Source organism: Diadema setosum, chromosome 21, assembly GCF_964275005.1.
Source record: "Diadema setosum chromosome 21, eeDiaSeto1, whole genome shotgun sequence".
NCBI classification, from domain to species: Eukaryota; Metazoa; Echinodermata; class Echinoidea; order Diadematoida; family Diadematidae; genus Diadema; species Diadema setosum.
Genome location: NC_092705.1, coordinates 13047823 through 13064803, shown reverse-complemented (window position 1 = coordinate 13064803; position 16981 = coordinate 13047823). Strand labels below are relative to the sequence as shown.

Sequence of the window (16981 nt, the reverse complement as noted above, 5' to 3'; positions counted from 1 at the left end):
TTTTGGGATAAGACAGTTAGGATTTGGACAGGACATCACTTAACCGATTATTTGACTATCAATAAAAAAAAGTCATTTTCACCAAAATTGCAGATACAAGGTAATGTCACCCCAGTGACTATATATTTCCCTAGGTTTTCACTTCCACAAATTTTGTGAGTTGGGTACTACATGTATTCGCAAATTTAACGATATGCAAATTTACTAAACTCTGATCTCAAAATGAATGCCACGTGCACACATACATGTACAGTTCTTTGGTCATGGCTGTTCTCCACAATTGCGAATTTAGCTTTTTGTAAAACTGTTGGGAATTCCCGATTGGCAAAAAATTAGACTCCCTACATATGTGGCATATACAGCAGTCTGAAACGAAAGGGTAAATTTTGCAAGCACAACAATAAACATCAAATCAAAATAAGATAGAATAGAGGTGATGGAAATTAATTAGGTGATATGAAATGTCAAGTGAAAATTGATAGGCCTCAGTGTGGATATGTTTTTAAAACTCACACACAGATTTACTACACTTGTGGGAACATAATGGATATAAATTATTTTTAATTTTTGTAATAAGTTGGAAGCATCTCTTCCCTTTTTATCAACAAAATATTTATTATTTTTCATCTATTTTCAACATTTATCTCTTCAATACCTTTGCAGACCCGGACGTCCATGTCACCGACGGGGAAGAAAGAAGACACCTCATCAAACAATTCCAAAAACTCACCCGGGTCCGCTTTTAGCAGTATAAAACCTAGATCAGGTAAGAATCAGTCGCTGATGATAAGCCAGGTCAAAGTTACGTTCTGCGCTTGAGCAGAAAAAGGTCAAATAAGAAAAGCGACATAATGACAAGACACAGATTGGTAATGAGCAGTGTCGTGGGCAGCACCTGAATGATTTTGTTTTGTTGCAGTGAAAAAAAATTTCTAAACATTCAGGAGAGCTTATCAACACAAATAATTATGATATTGGATTATGCAAGTGGGTGACATCTAGCTTTACAACTGTTTTGTTTCATTGGTTTACAATTTGGGGTCATTTGAACCATCACAAACTGCAAACTACATGTAGTTTGTATTTTAGCAACAAGATTGATATTGTCCACACCAAATCTCATGATCAGGACATTATGGGGCTTATTGAAATTCTTAATACTGGCTTGTGTTGGACTAGGAATATTCTGAGCATTCTGTCATATGGTATAAAACAGTGTTGTACCAATCACAACTTATGCAGCTTCAACCTTGTATAGCTTGACGATCTTGTCAGTATCTCTGCGACCTTATCTTTGAAAGGTTGAGATTAAAATTTCACAAAGTGATATGATAATTCATATTGGTTTATAATGAGACAAATAAGTTCACATCCTAAAATGCCCATCAACTTTTGTGTGGTATTGTAGATAGTTATTGGAAAATTGAGCAAAGAAATTGCTCAATTTTCCAATAATAATTTATAGTCATTTCTGGTCAGTTTTCCTCTGTTTACGTTTGTATTGTAGATAGCTGTGATCATCTTTGGACTCTTCAGTGTTTGTATTTTAACTGGTTAATTTCTCAGAACTTTGTAAAATGGTAACTTTTTAAAAGTAGTTACAGAGGAGGTACAAATCTTTACTCATGTTCAAATTGTTGGAAACTTGACTACCGCAGGTAAACATCTATGATTCCAGAGAATGAGAACAGAGACGAGTACAGGAAAGTCTCTCCCTAAATGTTTACCTGTCTTTTCCTTCTTTTGTTTTTTTAAAGATAAGATTATAAAGTTAAAGTTATAAGTTTCAAGAGACTTTATACATTGCACATAAGTGCCTCATTGTCATTTTCCTGGGCTTGTACTTGTGTGGTATGATCAGAAACTTGTGAGTCATCATGCCTGTTATAGTGTTCGGTTTCTTGTTACGGTATTGTCAGTGACCATTTCTTAAGTGAAGCGAGTGAGAGGATTCTGGATGGATGTATCCCCGTGGTGTCACGACTGCCCTTTGCTTTTTTTTTTCTTAAAGCCTTCAATATAGGAGGGGGCAAAGGGGTCGGTGAGGGCCTGCAGACAAACTTCACAGCCAAGAGGGAGAGAACAAAGTGGGCGGAAGAGCTGGAGAGAATCGAGCAACTACGAAAGGTGAGGGGGGCATCGGAAGCGCAGAACAATTTGAGATTTTTTCAAATGTGTGTGTGTGTGTGTGTGTGCACGTGTGTGAGTGAATGCTCACTTAGACTTTTGGCCACATAATGTACCCAGCCAAAGTTTGACACTTTGGTATTGTGCTGTGAATGTGAAAATGGAAAGCTAGTTTTGAAAAGTGGGAGAAACTTGGGTCGTGCAGAAAATTTGAACAGTATGGTATTTTTGATGTAATATTTTGGTGACATTTGTTTGGCACTATTTTTTTTGGAGGGTTTTTATTGGTGTAGAAATGAAACCACGAATGGGGAGAGAAGGTTGGACATGTGGAAATGAATGCATAAAGTAGTTGTGTCTAAATTGTGATAGTTTGGTACATTATATTTGACATCTTATAGCCAAATTTTGAAGGGATCCAGTTGTGCAGATACAGTTGAACCTCTCGTATCCGGACAAGTCGGGACCAGGGCCCATCCGGATAAGGGATTTGGCCGGATACGGGACTCTCAATGCTTTATACATGTACATATACATACACATGTACTGATGTAGCCCATTGTAGTACCACATGTAGTAATGTGTATACTGCAACCTTTTCATTGTTACACTCAGTAACAGACCCCAAAATAGAGGTGTATGTTAATGTTGGAAGTAATATGTAATTCATGTGTGTTTGTGTAGGAGTTCTCAAGGAGTTGGGAATCCCCCTTTCCTCCCGTAATTATTTTTTTAAAAAAAATCACGGCGAGATTGCGTCCGTATAATAGAGAAATCCGGATAAAGGGAGGCCGGATAAGAGAGGTTCAACTGTAGTTCTAAGTGTATACAAGTAAGCTGGGAAAGGTGAGCAAAAATTAAAAATGCAGAATATTTGGATATAACAGTCCATGTCTCAAACAATTTCATTGCAAGTGATCTATAGAAAGTGAAAACAATTTGCAAAAAAAAAAAAAAAAAATCAATACTTTTCTGTGTTTCTCAAATTGTTAAGCCTAATATATCTGTTATGTAGATAAATTCTTTCCTATCTGCTCTTTTATGAAGGATCTAGAAATAGCAAAGTAATGTGGCAAAAACTTAGGCAAAAGTATGCACAAGTTTTTGTTGTGTTGTCGTTTTTTTCGCTAAATTATGCAGGCTTTTTTTGTAGTCCTTTTGTGAGTGTAAAGTTATGGAAGCACTGAAATTTAATCAATGCGGATATCATATGAATTCCACTATAGCCTCTGGTATTAAAGTGTGATAGTATTTAGCAAATGTTTGCTGCTGTCTTCAATGACTGGAAATAAACAGGGAAGTTAAGATTAAAGAGAATACACTGGGCTTTGCAATTTTTTCATCCGTCATGTTTGTGCATTGCTAGAAAATGGGAAATGGCAGTTAATTTTATCCTATTCTTTTCCTTCCCAGATAAACAAACTTCTTGCAATGAAAGAGCTTAAGTTCTACTAATTTATCATTACACGTTTTGCCTCCACCCGAAGGGTGCCAGACGTATTATTTCTTTTTTTCTTTAAGACGCTTTAATAATGTCTTACCAATTGTAGAAATGCAATTCTTTTGGCTTATTTCAGTAATGGCATTTGATAATTTAATGCAAATCTCGCTTCCATATCGCTTATAAAATCAGGAAAGAAAGCATAATGCTTGACACATTTCAGCCAAAGTAACATTACTTGGGCTGTTGGCTGCCTGTTAAAGTTAAGGAGAAAGACATGACGTGCTACTCGAGTTGTGTTGTGTTGTGATCATTTGTTTGTTGATTAAAGCCTGCGATTAATGTGTGTGTGTGGAAGAAGAAAAAAACAAACAGCTCTATAATAGCGTATGATTATCGTTCTTCATGAGGTGTATTTCATAATAAGTGTGCAGACCTCCCAACCATACTGAATTTGGAGGAAAAAATCTGAATTTTGACCATTCCCAGCTCTTGTTTCAACAGAAGTTTCCTATTTTTCTGGATAATTTTAGTACATACTCCTTTAGGAACTGCTCTTTCTTTCCTACTTTTGAGCCAAATCATCCCTATTTTTCAGTCAGAAAGGTTGGGAGGTCTGAGTGTGTATAACCTCCCCCAACTGTCTCATGAAAATTAAGAAGAAAAAAGGGACAGTGTTTGTAACAAATAGAAGCTAATACTGTGTCCAGCACATTACTGTGTTTCTGCACTCGAGTGCTGGTGGTTTATTTTTGTTTGTTGTGTTTGTTTGTTTGTTTGTGCTTGTGTTTTTATCTGGAAAGGGAGATAATGGTATGGTCTATCTTAATTGTCAATGGCATTTATATTTCACTGCACTGTCTCAGTGTGCACAGCCGTGGATGAGTTCCATTCACACTCTCAGTGAATACAATAATGTGGTGGATATGCAGAAGGTGAGTGAAATGTGTTACCAGTCTTCTGATTTTTTTTCTTTCTTTTTTTTTTGTCCTGTGTTGTACCTTGCGATGCCACACCAGTCCATAAGCCAGCCAGAGAGGCAAAAAACACAACACAAAAAAAAAAGAAAAAAAAAAAGATGTGCCTATTTCAAGATGCATTGAAAACGTGCAATAGGGGAACAAAAGGAAGAAAACAATGCACAACTGCAGTTATAGTACCATGCAGTTGTCACTGATACAAACCAAAGCAATGCAATGTGCATCAGATGATGACATTTGTCATTGAGAATATACAAAATATTCTATGCTTAGCATTCTGAATATTCCCACAACTGCCGTTCATCACCTGTATGTTTGGAATGGTTTGGCAACACTGATTTGCAGTTTGATTTTGTATTCATATTACCTCATAGCTTACTTTGGTGACATCTATTTTCAAAATTTGGAATGTTGGCCATCAAAGCACAAAACTCATTTTGCATGACCGCAGTGACTTCTCAATGCTTGTAAAGGAATTCATTTGGGGAATACAGCTGTATTTCTTTCACATTTTCTCTTGAAACTGAGCCTAAATCATAGATTCTTGACAAAATATGCTTTTCATGATAGATGAATATACTTGACTTCAGTTGATTTTTGCCTCTCTGGTGTGGAAAGGAACAAATTGGAGTACTTTTTCAGTCATGTAGGAATTAGATTGAGCTGTGATGTTTGGCTTTTTTTTTTTGTTTTGTTTTAATGCAGGTGTCTGCATGGTCATGCCAACTTTTATTTTGAGTTTGTTCTCTGTTGATTGTCACTTGTGATGAGTTTCACATTGTTCAGCGTGCAGCACTGCATCAGTGGAATAAAACGTGTGTTAGTCGAGTCACTTCCTGTGCCCCAACAGACCCACTATTAAAATTGCCTGCTACAAGATTTTAAATGTTTGAGGTACAGGTCGAGAGTTATTGAATAATCTACTCTTCAGGCTACATTAAAAAAGAATGATTTATGCCTCCTGGGGAAAAAAAAAACACACCAAAAAACAACAACACCGAATGATGATAATTGGGAGTGGTTCAGACTGGTGTCTTTCTTCTTCTGCATGTTAGAGTTCAAGCACTTTGACAAGTCAGCTATGGGAATTGTTATACACTAAAACCTGAGACTGAATGCAAAGGAAGAACAAGGGGTGAATCCTTTGTGTGCCCATTCACTTTGTTTTAAAGCTTTTTCATCTGCAGTCATTGATCCATCCAAATTTGACCTAGTTGTGAAGTTAGCAAGCCTACTTAAAGGTAGGGGATACCTTTTACAGACCTCCCAAAATGCAGCAAAACATTAAATATGAACCTCAGGGGACTTGTTTGGGCCACTGCTGAGAAATTTGGAAGTCAACAGTTATCTACAATTTGAATAATGCACAAAACTCAACTACTCAGTAGTTCTGTGTGTCAGCCACACTTAAGCCTTTTTGTTGCAGTCTTCTGTATTTTTTTTTAATCTATAAACACAAATCTAAAAGTATAAGAGCTGATGTAATAACATATAGAGTGTGTGACAAGAATGTATATAGAAATGTTTGTAAGTTTTGATGAACTTTCTTCACAAAATATACATGATGGACACACATGCAGTGCATGGGTCTGCAAAGGTAGCCTAGTAATGTACTGGAATTTACGGTGAGCCCCGAAAAAAATTCAATTCAAAATCTAACGGTCAATAAAAATGTACTAAATGTTACCTTCCACTTTCAATACTTTATGGGAGTTTCTAAAATGATACTCTCTTCAACATACCACTGTATTTATACAACTCTTCATTTAAGGCATGCAAATGGGATTCCCTACCTTTAAGGTGAAGCTCTGTGCCTCAGTCCAAAATGAAGTCTATGGTGAAATAGTTGACATTAGGGGGATTAGGTAATCCTTTATTCATTGACAATTATTTTTCAACCTTCTGGTGTGCTTGCCAATCTTTGGACAAAGCATGTTAGGAAAGGCAAGCAATAAATTATAGATTGAAGGTTAAATGATTCGGGTGAACTTTGAACCAAAATTATATCAGCAAACCTCTAGTAATGTATATCAGCCATATGTTAACCACTGATGCCTTTACAGCCCAGTAATGATGATAACGATAATAATTCAGAATGCTTATATAGCGCATAACACAGTTTATATGTCCCAATGTGCTCAAGAAAAGGAAAGACTATAATAGATTATGCATACAATGGCAACAGTACCAAATGTCATGTTTGCTTAAACTGTTAAAAGATGCATTTTCAAAAGAGATAGCATCTATTCAAACTGAAAACCCTTCAAAATAACCTGTGAATGCAAACAGGTGTCAGACCTGTCACTCAAAAAGTCTGATTAATAAAGACAATGATAGTGCCACTACATCATGATCCTACACTGAAGCTGACCATAGCTGTAGGCTTATATGCAAATGTCAAAAACCATTTCTAGAAACCTGATCAAATCGTATTTATTCCTTGTATTTTGAAGTTAATCCATCAGAATCATACATCAATATTGCCTGGATAGTTCCACATAGTTGTACTACTACATGTGATGTAGCATACACATGCACATCAAATGGGGGCTTGCAGAAGCTGAGCCATGCTGTAAGTGCTCTTTTGAAGCAAGTAAACATTTTGTCGCTAGTGGTTCCGTACCCTGACCAAAGACAATGTGCAAATGAATGAGGTTGATCTTACGCACCCACACAAAACGTGCAGAAGTCAAGTAGGGTCACACTTTCTGTGTTCACTTGTGCACTTCTGGTAATGCAAAGTTATTGTGCAGCAGGCACAGGCAGAACGTACAAATGTGTATATGTGGTAGTTGCATCTGATTTTTCCCCTTCTGATCATGGCTGAAACATTGTCACTTCACAATAGAAATGCATTTGTAGAGCTTGAACATGATATTACTTTTCCCAACACATAACAAGTGCTTAGAAAATCCACAAAACTGTGGTAATTTTGAGACAAAGACAGTGCTCCATGTTTTTCTTTTACGATCAAATAGAACTACAAGGCTGTGCACCCTCACAGCATTGTCGATGCATTGTTATGGAAATTAAATAGCGCCACCATGGTTTCAGTTTTTAACAGTTAGATGTGATAGGGAGGATTATTTATTGAATTTGAATATTGTTGGAAGGTGTAGGGAATGATAAGGAGCTGCTTTCAATTTGAATTATTTTCTTCATTATCAAATATGATTTGAAGACCAGAGACTTCGCTAAAAAAAGGTATTATATTTTGACATTCCAGTTTGGCATGAGAGTACACAATAAGTTTGGCTAAATGTTGTCCTTTTGTATGAAGGACCTTTGTTCTGGCAGCATTGTGGTTTACAGTGGCTACTTTATGGCTGCTTTATCAATATCATTCCATGCATTAGTAGCTACTGCATGTACCAGCGGAAACTTAAGACTTCACTGATTTAAGTATTGAATTATTATTACATCAGCTCATGATATATTCTCCCATTCAAACAATATTCATGCCAGATCAAGAAACATCCAGCGCATATTAGCAAGGGCAATTGCTTGTGTACTTTATTTTGGAATGATTCAATTAAAGGACAATGTCCTTCATTTACAACACCTGGGTAGAGCGTGTAACGCAAGTAATGATTCCATGTTACTTTTCATGTAGTTTAGAATAAAATGCCTGTTATGAATTTTCTTTTTTTATTCTTTTTTGGAATCTCATATCATTAGTTTCCACATTATTTTAGAACTCTCTATTTATGCACATAAAGGTTCAGGTACATGGAATTTGTCACTGAGTTCAAGAATGTAGCTCAGCTATTACTTGTTTGGCAGATTGAACTGGGATTCTACTTTGTGATCACTTCAAAATATATTTTAATTTTTGTTTTTGTATGATATGATTTATTGTAATATGCAACATATATTCACTCTTCAATGCAAACGCTAAGTGTTAAAAGAACTAAATCTGTCTGGGGATGTGTTCTACAATGCTATTAAAAAAAACAACAACAACATTTTTCTTTAATATTTTTTCCCTTTTTTTTTTTTTTAAAGCTGAAGGGAAGACAGAAGTTTTGAAGTTTGAATATTTAGTCATATTTTGCAAAGACCCAAACAGGGATGGAGAGGATTTGATGAAAGGCGGTGTGCCTACAGATAATCTGAGTGTAAGGTGTTTGTTAGGACCTGCTTTTCTTGTAATACCAATATGATTCAGAATGTCAGATAGGCTGTTCTGATAGCCCATTCCTCAATCTCTCTCTTTCTTGCAGTGAAATTTGTGAAAGTTTTGACATTTTCAAATGAGGCATGCTTCATTTTCTGTGGTCAATAACATCGTGGGCACTGTTGGGTCTTTTGAATTATGTGTGCCTAACTGTTAGAGTAGTCACAGCAAGTGCATGATGTGTGGTGTGTCTTTGAGACTAGATTCTTGATTGTTTTCCTAAACGGAAATGAAACCCAAAAATGTATGTGCATTGAGTGAATGTAGCAATTACTGGTAGTAGAATACATCAGCGAATTTGATGAAAATCAGACAATCCATTGAAGATGAATGAATTTTTAAAGTACATCTGCACCCATGGATGTGACTTCACATATTGAATTCACAAGAAAATATAAATAGAATTCCACAAAATTTAATTTTCAATAAAAAGTGCTCATTCCCTTGACTTGTTATTGATGTATTATTAAGGGTAATATTATTTCCCGTGCTTTATGAAAGAGAAAAGACAAATGCTTTTTTGTTGTAGTAGAAAAGTGAAATAATATGTTGAATTTTCTCTATATGTTGTTCATATTGTATTCCCAACATGATGTCACAACATGCTGTAGTCTTCTCATCCAATGATGGTGGCACCTAAACTTTAAAATTCATAACTTTTGATCAAATTGTCCAATTTTCCTCAAACTTCACAAAAGTTTTTTGCTATTTTTGCTGCATTCCATCAATCCACATAGATCAGAATTTGGGTTTTATTTCCTTAATGTTCACTGGTGCTTTGAGCTGCCAAGCCTTCCTGATTCTACAAGAGATTCCCTGAAAAATTGAACATTTTTTTCTTTTATTTCCTGACTGAAGAAGTCAAAAGATTCCTTGACTTGGGAATCATGATCACCTACTAAATATGCAATATGTAGCACACAAGTTTCTCAGAGATTGCTCTGTAGAATCTCCCCTGCTTAATGTAAGATTGTAGGCAGCCCTGGGTACCTACAAGTACATGTACGTGTAGATGGCTGTGTTTGAAATCAGATGTGCAAATATTCATCAAACTTTTTGATGGTTCGAGAGTCCAGGTTGTGAGATGTTTTGTTTCACTGTCAAGTTTTTGTTGTTCGAGACTCCAAACTCTGCATGCACTGTGAGCGAAGTGTGGTGTGAATGGAAATCCGCTGAGTAATGGCTTGTGAGTTGAAAAGACGTAGGTCTGGATGTGACCAGGGAGGTTTTTCCACCTCCCTGGTGAAACTAATCAAGGTCCAAAAATGTGTTTGGTTAATTGTCCATGTCTGACCAGTGGTTCACCATCTTCCATTCGATGATGGTTTCTCTGCTCTTTAACTGAGCAAGTTCTGCTCTCAGTATGTATTAAATGGCCATCAGGGATAAACATCCTTAGTCCCACATGAGCATGTTTTGGTTTGTTAAACTTGTGCCAATGGTTTTCTGTATAATGTGAGCTATAGTTAGGAAGTGCTCACAGCCATGTGATGTACATTCAGATACATGGATTCCCCCATGTCTCTTTAACACAGTAAGGATATGAGCAATTTGTATGTTCATGATGTAATTACAGTTTGTAGTCTTATAGTCGTCTACTCTTGTAAACAAGTTTGACAGTCATGCACTCATTGCAAATACATTTTGCTTTATAGTCACTCTTGCCACAACATTTGCACACCCACACACAACTCAAACTGGGAAATTTGTGTATTCAGAATAAAAGTGTGAAGGCAATTCTAAAGTGACACTTTAAATGCACCTACAGATCCATTCATAGTAAGCTTAAATGTACTTTTCTTTTGAAAGTATCTTCCATCATTCAGATTTGCAATATAGGGACACGTCAAAGTGCAATCAAAGGATGCATTTCCACCCAGCTTTGATTTGAGCGTCAGGGAAAGGCATAAATCACTATAAAAACTGTCACAATCTACAGGTGTAGCACCACAGTGAAAAGTAAAATGTTGTAAAGCATGTCTTTTTCAAGTCAATGTGTGTTGTATTGCAAACCTTTTGTAACAAATCAAGGGAAAAACAGATTAATGGAGAGCAGATATTTGTTCAATACGCAGCTAGCCACTGTTATGTAGGATTGATACAAACCTATCCATTCATTTCAGCAGATGTAGAGTTCTAGAAATGAACAATCGACATGAAATTGTAATGAAAGTATGTGCTTGTTCAACTGTCAGTTTTCTTCTCAGTGAGTTTCTGTGTCATTGACTGTTTGCCATTATTTGATATATATATGTTATGTTGAAGTAGTCAACTTTGTCTACCCAAGAAACAAATGCTCAGGACCGTGGTAGATCCAGTTGTGTAGATTTAAGGGGATGATATAGTTATGGTTGAGATGGGGATTCAGGTTTTAACTTTTTGCAAGATAATTAGAAACCACATGTATGAAATATTAAAGGGCATACAATTCTAAGAAGAATGAAAAGTTTATTTGATGAAAATTCAAAAAGTAAAAAAAATGGGGTCATAATAAAAGTTGGGTCCCACGTTTTATTAGTTCTTCGATTTGTTTTCTTTTGACTTTTTCAATTTTCCTTTTATCTTTGATATCTCCATTATTTCAAAACCAATTTTTATCAAACATCTAATTCCTCTTTAATAGAAATGTATGCTCTTTAATATTTCATACGAGTGGGTTCTAATTATCTTGCAAAAAGTTAAAAACCCAAATTCCCATATCAACCACAACTATACCATACCTTTAATAGTGTGCTTGTGTAAAAGCTAGCTCTTAACACCTAACTGACGTTTGCCGCCTTCTTTGTCGCACTTATCCTTCAGAGCATAGAGTCAAGGTTGAAGGTCTCATTACCGGAAGATCTAGCAGAAGCACTGATGGATGGAGTGGTTCTATGTCACCTGTCAAATAACATCAAGCCCCACGCTATCTCCAGCATCCATATCCCATCTGCAGCAGCGGTAAGATGATGATGATGATGATGATGATGATGATGATGAAGAAAAAGAAGATGGTGATGATAATGCTGATTAATGATGAAGATGATGTTGTAGATGATGATTAAAGATGATAATGAAGATGATGATGTTGAAAATGAATATGATGATCACAATGATGACGATGATGATGAAGATAATGATGAAGACGATGATGACGATGATGAAGATAATGATGAAGACGATGATGATGACGACGATGATGAAGACGATGATGATGACGATGATGATGACGATGATGATGACGACGATGATGAAGATGATGAAGACGATGATGATGACGACGATGATGAAGACGATGATGATGATGACGATGATGATGAAGATGATGATGAAGACGATGATGATGAAGACGATGATGAAGATGATGATGAAGACGATGATGATGAAGACGATGATGAAGATAATGATGATGAAGATGACGATGATGATAATGATGATGACGATGATGATGAAGATGACGATGACGATAATGATGATGATGATGACGATGATGATGAAGATGATGATGAAGATGATGATGATGACGATGATGATGAAGATAATGATGAAGATAATGATGATGAAGATGATGATGATGATAATGATGATGACGATGATGATGAAGATGATGATGAAGATGATGATGATGAAAATGATGTTGATTATGAAAATGATGATTAAACCACACAAGGAAATGAAATGAAGTGAGAATGCGTCATAAGTCTCTGATGTACACAAAAAGTTTCATTTTTGACATGAAATCAAAGAGAGAAATTTGCATCCTATGCATCAAATGTTTGTTGTGTTGTAATAACATTTCACAATTACACGTTGGGGGAAAGGTTTCTACTTATTGAATCAAGAGATTAGAAAACATGGTTTTGGTGATATTTTTGTGCACAAACCAATGGTAAAGTTGTGCATTCAGAATGTCATCACACCAGGTAATGTGCAAATGTTGCAGCGAACAATAATATTATTAACTATTCGGTGAAATCATACAAAAATATTAATATTCTGCGACTTTGCCATTTGATGTCAATATAAAACATGACTTCTACCATCCTGTTTGTCTGATTGTATTCAATTTATGAAAATCGATGTGAATGTGGTTTGGAAATGAAGGTGAAGAGCACATCATCATAATGGACTAACGGAGTCTCTGTCACCTTTCATACCCCAACAGCCAAAGCTTAGTGCAGCCAAGAGCAGGAGAAACGTGGACAGTTTCCTTAAAGTGTGTGTAAACGCAGGCGTGCCAGCTGTAAGTACCAACCCCATGATAGGATAGTCTTGGCCTTCCTTATACTTGTCTCTAATAGCTGTCGATAATCCAAGAGAGCTTCAATTTTGAGCTGCTGCTTCTCGTTCTTTCTCTGCTGTAGACCGATCTGACCTGGCAGCAAAATCTGTCAATACTGCGATTCCCCATGCGCGCATGCTCATATTATGTGAATGCGCATGTGATATATATATATATATATTTGGGCCGGTTTGTGCCGGCAGCAATATATATTACGCATTTTGCACACACGTGTGTGATTAGGACACCGCAGTAATGATGGATTTTCTGCCAGGTTGGATTGGTCTATATGTCTTATAGATATGTCTCACTCCCTCTCTTTTTTGTCTCTGTCTGTTAACTCTGTGTCTCTAAGTCGTATGTCCTATATATGTTTGTACAATGCATGATTCAGTATCACTGTGCCCTCTATGGTGTGTTGTATTAGAATATTCTGTCCTCAAGATCCAAACCGTTGTACAATAGCTGCACACGCACACACACATCTCTTCTACATGTGATCAAATTTGTGCTGTCATTATAAATGATTAACCTGGAGCCAATGTTACTTCCCATTCTTGTAAATGGTGTGCATTCGCTGAAGTTGTGTAATGGTCTTTAGTGGCATACACCATAGTTCGAGGCTGCGTTTGAGCACTCAAAGTGAACCAAACCGATTCAAACTAATGTATACCATGTCATGCAATGTATCATGCCAGATAAGGAATGTTTGGAGCTCTCTTTGGAGAAACATGCCTCTTGAGGTAATTTTGGACTCAAGTCGGAGGGGTCACACGTTTTGTAGCAACAGGGTCATACACCCAACGTGCTTACACTACATACCAGTGTCCCGAACAAAAAGAATCAACTGTTGAAATTATGACATAGTGCGTGTTATGCGCATTCTTGTCATGCCAACTTATGGTACAGTTCTGGTATGCTTTTGAAGGATGTCCACTTTTCACTCAGTATGGTACGGTACGGTACACTTTAGGAGAGTGCTCAAATGCATCCTGAGATTCTTTGTAGTCTGTAATTTCGTCTGTATTGACATGTTCCAGGGGGTGACTGTAGTATCATAAATCTCACGGTGTTGCTAATGTGCTGGGATTTTTGTTGTTGTTGGTTTTGTTTTGTGTTTCTTGTGTCTCAATTTGATTATGTAGTCTTGTTTGCAGCTCCTTTTGTTTCCTGCCTTAGAATGGTCCTGCGCCTCTCTTTAAGTTTAATCCCCATAGTAGATGAGAAACTTTATGAAGAAACTGACAGTAGTAGGTCTCTTGCAAGCTACTAGTATTTCAGCTGTACAATATGATATCATTCACACTTTTTGTTGTGTTGTTGTACGTTAATAACAACATATTCTGTCAATGTGCCTATTAGATGTTGGTCAATTGGAGTTGATAAAATCAAAATTACTCCCGTTATACTGACCACACATGCGTAAGCTCATTGTGATCTTAACCCGTTGAGGACGGTTTGATTTTGCTACGACACGCATTTCTCATAGACTCTTGCCTGAGTGTACCCAGAACTAACTTGTCCTCAATGGGTTAATAATCTTATGTAGGAATGAAAAAAAAAATGTTTTGGTGCAAAACAGACCATGTCCATCTGAACTGTGGAATTGCAAAGAAGAGCCGATGCCTTGCATGTTTTACATGTATACAGTTCATTGCAAGAAATCAGAAGTGATGATGTTTGTGATAAAGCAGCATGACTTTTTATATATTTTTTCAGCATTTTTTTCTGCACACTGCATGACCCTGCCCTTTCATTTGACCCTTGACCTGTGTATTGGTGCATGAAGTATTTGGTGGCTTTGTTCAGTTCTGTTCTGTGTGGTACCTTGTTAAATTCGTTGCTGCTGCTAATTGTAATAATTGTTTATCGTATCATATCCCCACAAGATATTATATAATGTGCTTAAAGAGATGGTTGGTTTGCTTCCTACCTTTGCAGTATAGCCATTCCCTCACCCCTGGTCAACAAATAAACATACATAAGCTGTTCTAACAAAGCAACTATCTTGTTCTCCCGTAAAGTACAAATGAAAGACTCGTGTTTGTTAAAATTAAAAGAGCCTTCTTGTTTCACATGCAGTGACACAAAGTAAAAGAACAAAAATGCAGGATATAATGAAGGAAGTAATCCTTGTTGAAGCTCACTGTCAAAGAGAGGATTGACAAGAAATAGGTCGTCCTACCTAAATATTCTGAATATCAATTACTTATCTATACATCTACAATGTACTTTATTTGCCTGTCTAGGTGGGCATGCATCTGTTCTACAAAATCATAATACCAACTGATATTCCTCTGAGATTAGAAAACAATAATAACACTTGTAAAGGCAAAAGACAGTTTGGTCTTGAATGTGATATCATGTTGATGACAATTTCATTTGTTCTGTAAGAAAAGAATAAGTGAGTTTGCAATTGATGGCTCCTACCTTTTACCTCTTTATCTGTATCTCTTTCTGTAACCTCAAGGAGAAAATGTGTACGCCATCGGACGTACTAGAGGGAAAGGGTCTTCCGAAGGTGGCTGCCACGGTCAAGGCACTTCTCTCGCACACCGCCGTCCAGACCAAGCAGTGGGCGGTATGAACCCAGGACACCATGTGCAATCAGCGGACAGAGATGACCAGGAAGATGGAACACTGCGACTGACTGCCTGCCTGCCTCATGGAGGAACCACCTGACAGTTGGCAGGGATCATGTGACCACTTGGTGGAACCACCTGACTGATTAATGGACACCACCTCTATAAATTTCCCATGGTGGACATTGCCAGCGTCCATGTTGAACCACCACCAGACCTCGTGGTAGGGTAGCCATTCTGTCATGTGGTTTCTCATGATGTGTACCTTGGGGGCGGGTAGCTCTCTTGATGGAACCCTACGGACTCAGTGATTTCATCTCGCTTCTCGTTGGACCACCCAGTGGCGTAATTGTTCCATCTCACTGGAAATCAAAACTGTCTTTACTCTCCGGTGGAATCACATGACTTCACATGGGACCACCTGATTCTTGTGTTGGACCACCTGATTCTTGTGTTGGACCACCTGACTCTGTGTGTTGGACCACCTGACAGCTGAGCAATAACTCCAAATGGAGTGCCTTTGTTTCTCCTTGTCGAGTTTCTGTCGGGATTCCACCAAACCTTTGTGTGCTCCAAGTGGTCCACTGAGAGTGGCCACGTTGCCGTGTGTGTGTGGGCCACAGACTCCTCAGCCTCGAAAAGTCCACTTTAATAGCGTGCGGTGCGCAGCTGTGTTGCAAGGATCTGTGTGGGCAAGAGCTGTAGAATGAGAAGTCCTCCTCAGTGAAAACCTTGTCCTTAAATGCCTCTCTCCTTACTCTACAGCTGCTCCTGTCCGACTGGTCAAAACTTGGAACAAGACTCCTGATGCGTGTGCTTTCCAGGTGTGTACCCAAAAAGCAAAGAATTTGTAGGACAAAGGTGCAAGTTTGAAAGTGCCACAGACCCAAAGCATGGTCCTCTAATGGACAAATCACCCATCTGCCATCTTGTGACCTTCATCTTGTCTCACCAAAGTATGCATTGGCTCTTTGTGTTACAAGTCTCTTGTCTGCCATCTTGTGACCTGATGAACAGAGCAGGGCAGCTTCGTCTTGTCTCACCAAAGTATGCATCGACTCTCTGTGACAAGCCTCTTGTCCGCCATCTTGTGACCTGACGGAACAGAGCAGAGCAGCTTCATCTTGTCTCACCCAAGTATGCATGGAGTCTCTGTGACAGGTCTCGTGTATGCCATCTTGTGACCTGACGAACAGAGCAGAGCAGCTTCATCTTGTCTCACCCAAGTATACATGGAGTCTCTGTGACAGGTCTCGTGTATGCCATCTTGTGACCTGACGAACAGAGCAGGGCAGCTTCATCTTGTCTCACCCAAGTATGCATCGAGTCTCTGTGACAGGTCTCGTGTATGCCATCTTGTGACCTGACGAACAGAGTAGGGCGGCTTTATCTTGTCTCACCAAAGTATGCATC

At 37.8% G+C, this 16981-nt stretch overlaps 1 protein-coding gene across 1 annotated transcript in view; it reads left to right on the top strand.

Moving 5' to 3' along the window:
• The window catches only part of LOC140244297 (DISP complex protein LRCH3-like), a 120364-nt gene extending 104363 nt beyond the window's left edge, over positions 1–16001 (top strand). The window contains exons 13-17 of the mRNA XM_072323941.1: positions 664–766; positions 2012–2127; positions 11528–11665; positions 12870–12947; positions 15457–16001. Of these exons, the coding sequence (XP_072180042.1) occupies positions 664–766; positions 2012–2127; positions 11528–11665; positions 12870–12947; positions 15457–15573 (552 nt within the window). The 3' untranslated portion in view covers positions 15574–16001. The remainder of the gene's footprint in view (positions 1–663; positions 767–2011; positions 2128–11527; positions 11666–12869; positions 12948–15456) is intronic.
• Positions 16002–16981: the final 980 nt, after the last annotated feature.